This window comes from Penaeus vannamei, chromosome 8 (assembly GCF_042767895.1).
Source record: "Penaeus vannamei isolate JL-2024 chromosome 8, ASM4276789v1, whole genome shotgun sequence".
NCBI lineage: Eukaryota > Metazoa > Arthropoda > Malacostraca > Decapoda > Penaeidae > Penaeus > Penaeus vannamei.
Window position 1 is genome coordinate 139,603 of NC_091556.1, and position 5,000 is coordinate 144,602.

General features: G+C 43.4%; 1 protein-coding gene across 1 annotated transcript in view; it reads right to left on the reverse strand.

Moving 5' to 3' along the window:
- Positions 1–980: 980 nt before the first annotated feature.
- LOC113802685 (protein dbl-1) overlaps positions 981–5,000 on the reverse strand; it is a 39,990-nt gene continuing 35,970 nt past the window's right edge. The window contains exon 3 of the mRNA XM_027353290.2: positions 981–3,643. Within this exon, the coding sequence (XP_027209091.1) occupies positions 2,790–3,643 (854 nt within the window). The 3' untranslated portion in view covers positions 981–2,789. The remainder of the gene's footprint in view (positions 3,644–5,000) is intronic.

Genomic DNA, 5,000 nt, shown 5'->3' on the forward strand with positions numbered 1-5,000 from the left:
AAATACAAGTCTAATGGGAGGTAATACCTTAGCTGGTGCAGCTTGGAGGTGCTGGGGAACAGCACGGTTTTGGCTACAACTTGTAGTACACTGTGAGATGACTTAAAGCCAAAAAGAGAAAGAAAGAAAGAAAGAAAAGAAATGGTGTTTGCCTTTGTTACTAGTAGTAATGGATTTGTCTTATTAGAACTCTAGCAACATTACATGGAAGTCTTAACACTTAACTACATTATGCTACCTATTAAGGACAAGTGGCTCTGACTATCTAAGGTTTAAGTATCTCCTGGGGCTCACACTGGCGAGACAGTTGGTTCTGTATCCCATACAAATCGTGGGTGTCATCTCATAACATTTTGGTACAACCAGACAAGGCGCCAACCACCTATAAAGATATACAGATCCGTAGTTATCTCTGCGAGATATGGGACACAGTCAAGTGTAGAGAAATAATTGACAACTGCCACTTATCCTGGACACAAACAATTAAACAAATTATTTCACATAAGAAAAATACTTTTTGTGCAGCAATGTTTGACACGTAAAAATACAGTGGGTAAATTAAATATTCTAACATCATTTTCATAATTTTCTTGAAAAATACTTGGGGTTTATCTCCTATTCACTGACACTTATTCAGTAAGTGGAAAGTATTGGATTTACAAAGAGAGCAGCAATCAACAAAATATACTTTTAAAGACAAAAACAGAAAGGGTTAGCTGCTATTAAAACTTTGCAGCAGAATACATCTATTTACTGTCTCAGTTTAAGTAAATATTTTGACATACACATGTATGCGAACACACACACGCATACACACACACACACACACATGCAAAATTATATACATAGGAATATTTCAAAAAATAAATATAGTTGCGATAGGCTTAACCATAATACTGTAGCAAGGCGTTGGGGCTGACAGGAATTTCTTGGAGAAATAAGCAGCATTCGACGCGACCTGAACCTGCAGGTTTTCTTCTTCTGTGTTTTCTCTCTCTTTTTCAGTAGTCTTTTTTTTCTTTTTTTTTTCTCTTTACATTAGTATATCTTACAAGTGATTTTAACCATACACATTTATATATGAATGCCTTTTCATTTCGTTTGAACATTCTTTAATACATCTAGTAAATATACTGTATATTCGGAACTTAATCTTAAAACTGTCTATCCATTGTGATTTCAATAGTGTGGTAAAATAAACTCTCAAATAAAATTTAAAAGTTTCTATGTGTTCACACACAACTGTTTAACATCAAAGTTAATAACTAATACAAAAATCTTTCATTTGTTCTTTACCTACTCCTAAAAATACATATTTTTATTCTTCGTTTAACTTTGTGGTGAACTTTGTATGTCGCAGTAACTAGGATATCAAAGCAGTTTCCCTGTTAAGAGCACAAAAAAAAAAAAAAAAAAAAAAAAAAAAATGGAAATCGGCATATAGCAATCCAGAGATTAGGCTAGACGCCGTCTTCCTAAAACAAGGACAGGCGGCAACATCAGTGTTTACGATGACAGCGGACACAGACACCAAAATGGAACTCAGAGACAGGTACCTTAAGCGTCATCGCCATCAATGGTCACAGATTCAACACAGTAAAGGAAAGCATCAGAAGAGCAAGTCACATGAAGCTGGGGAATGATAATTCAGTTGGAGAAGACGTGATATAGAGCATCTGAAGGTATCATTTTGCTAAAATCCGAAAGTCGATCCTAATTTCATGCCACAATTGAATGGCATGTCGAAGACCGAAGAAGAAGAAGAAGATGAGGAAGAAAAACATTTTATGTACTCCGAAACCTAGTTACTTGATTACATTACCCTAACCTAAATACTTCAATATCTATCATAGAACAGACTAACATAAATAACTATGATAAAATATAAAATATACAACCTCAAGATACCAATATGCACATTTATCACAGATAGACAACGAACACGCAATGTACAACACTCAATACTGCTTAGATTATAATAGTTTAGGTGTCACCATTGAAAGTAACCATGGCGGTGGGCTAAGGAAGGTTCATATACAAAAGCAAGCGAGAACGCACGCACATACGCACATACCCAAACACACAGACCAGGCACGCACATTGTCAAAGTGGCGTCAGAACACCCGTTTCCATATAAAAGTATAAACTTAGGGAATGCCACATAGAAACAAAAGCCACTCCACAACGCAATGTAAGTGCACAACATCAAACAGGTAAAATAAAAGATTCCTTTATCCCACGCAACTGGCAAATGGGAGCGGATGACTATATCGAGAGGATGTGAGGTATATATGCGATAAGACAAGCAAAGAATGAGTGAAAAAATAAATCTACACAAGAAAATTGAAATCTTGTAGAGTAACGGGTGGTGTGAGAGTCAGTTATCCTATTAACTGATGTGAGAGACGAAGATAACAAAGTGGGGGAAATTGCGTTACAATCTGTGCCTAACACACAGTCCTTCTCTGGCTGCGGATCGCACCTCCTTCTCCGGAAAGCCAAACCAAGAAAAGTCTGATGCACGAGAGACAGGGTTACGCACATGCTCACGCTGCAGCTCAGCTACACCAGAACATCAAGTACATTGTGGGGTCACACGGCGAGGCAGCCGGGCGCGCGACTCGGCCCGACCTGTGGGCGGTTCGGGCGGCTTTGCCCTGGCGGTTTGGAAGCGTAGTGGGAGTGACTAGTAAAGGCCGCAGGCTGCTGTTAGACTGCTGCTGCGGTCACTCTATGACGTGGGGCTCAGCCCAGCCACTGATTCTAGAAAACTAACACGACTGTTACCCTCAAGCACAGCCACATTCTGTGACGATGACGTCAGCCCAGTACGTGGTGGCCAGTTTGTTATCCTCAGTGAGGTGAAGAATATGCAATCCGTGCAGAGCGGTGGGGGCGCAGCAAGGCCCCGGGATTTTCTTTTTGTGTTTCAGTTTTAGAAGAGATTGTAAGAGTGCATGCTCGTTGGCTGGATTGAAGCGTGCAGGGCAATTGCCGCTGCAGTAGAAGGCGTCAAACTCCTCCGGAGATTCGACGAAGTCAAAGTCAGGAAGATCTTTGAAGCGAACCTTCATGGAGCGTCTGCAGCATCGAGAGTGACGTCTTCCTTTCCGCTTCTTCTCGGAGCAGTCGCTGCGCCGCCGCCACTTCGGCTTGGTGGCCCGCGTCAGCTCGCGCGATCGCTTCACCCTCCGGCCGGCGGGCAGCTGCGTCTGCACGTCGAGCGTGGGCACGTATGTGGTGTTCGAGGTGTTGGTGCCTGTATGGATAGTGACGCCCGCGGCACTGCAGTCCTGGCACTGCACAAGAACGTCAGCATCGCCGCGGGGCGACGCTATCCACCCTCGCACAGCCTCCGTCAGATCCATGGTCAGCCACTCGTCGCCGGTCACGGAGACGTTGAGCGAGTGCAGCAGCACGGGCTGTTTGCGGCGGCGGCGGCGACGCCCGTTGCCGTCCATGCGGTAGACGCTGACGGTGACGGAGTCGTAGGCCGGGTCCTGGGGCTCAGGCCCGCCCGTCTTCCACAGGCGACACGTGGCGTGGATGACGTCCAGGTCGTGGGCGTAGACGCGCCGCACGGGAACTGCCACGTGGAAGTGCACGACCTGACCCTCGACCTCCGTGCTGCGTCGGCCTCGCCCTGAAACACAAGAACTCGATCAGCGATGATTCGGAACAGCGCGAGCGAACTCAGCATCTGCTCACATTAGCCATTCATATATACATACATACATACATACATACATATATATATATATATATATATATATATATATATATATATATATATATATATATATATATATATATATATATATATATATATATATATATATATATATATATATATATATATATATATATATATATATATATACATATACACACACACACACACACACACACACATATATATATATATACATATATATATATATATATATATATATATATATATATATATATATATATATATATATATATATATATATATATATATATATATATATATATATACAATCACACACACACACGCACACATATATAAATATATATACTATATACACATTTACAAACAAACACACACACATACATATAGATGTATATGAATGGAAAGACACTACCATGTTGATACGCAAGGGTAAAAAAATCCACACTTTAGGTACTAGATCTATCAAGTAAATAAGACAACAATTTCTAAGTCCTTTTGGTTCCCATCTTCAGGTCAGGAGAGGAAGTGTTCAGTTCAGTTCAGTGAGATTTGCGAAATTGAGCTTCGCCCAGGAGAGGAGGACGTATGGAAGGGAGGAAGGTGAGGCAGCGGGGCAGGCGAGGGCAGGCGAGAGGAAGCGAGAGGAAGCGAAGGTCAGGATCAGGCGGTCTGTATGAAGGCTGGCCGGCCTAAAGGAGGAGGCGGGGATGTGGGAAGCGAGCAGACTCTCGGCAGGAGAAAAGCCACTGTTTAAGTTGAAATTAGGCAGCAGCAGCAGGAGAAAGGTAGACAATGCGCGGAGCTGACCAGTCCCTCTGATGGCAGAAAAGGCCTCGAGAGCCTCCTCTACCCAACACTTCCATTCCCAGGCGTTACCGAGAGGCCTTTCAAAGCCTGCGCAGGATGTTACCATTTTGCCTTCTAAGGGCAACTCAGTGGTGGTCCTCGACCGCACCTCCTCCCTGCAGAGGGTCCGGGGCCTGTTGGATGACGCCTCCAACTATATCCTCCTGACCAGTGACACCGAGAACGGATTGCTACTACACTCCACCGTCGCCTGGAAGAGTTAGCAACCTGTTCTCCGGAGGCGAATCTCTACCAGGGGTTCAAGGTCATGAATCCTCGTCTCCTTCATCTCTATGGGTTTCCCAAAACCCATAAGTCAGCCCAGCATCTGCGCCCCATCATCTCTCGGGGGTCTTGCGGTCTGGCTGGCGCAGTCTCTCATTCCTATTCAAGGCACCTCTCAAGCTTATGTTCGCTACTCTCAGGACTTCATCTCCCG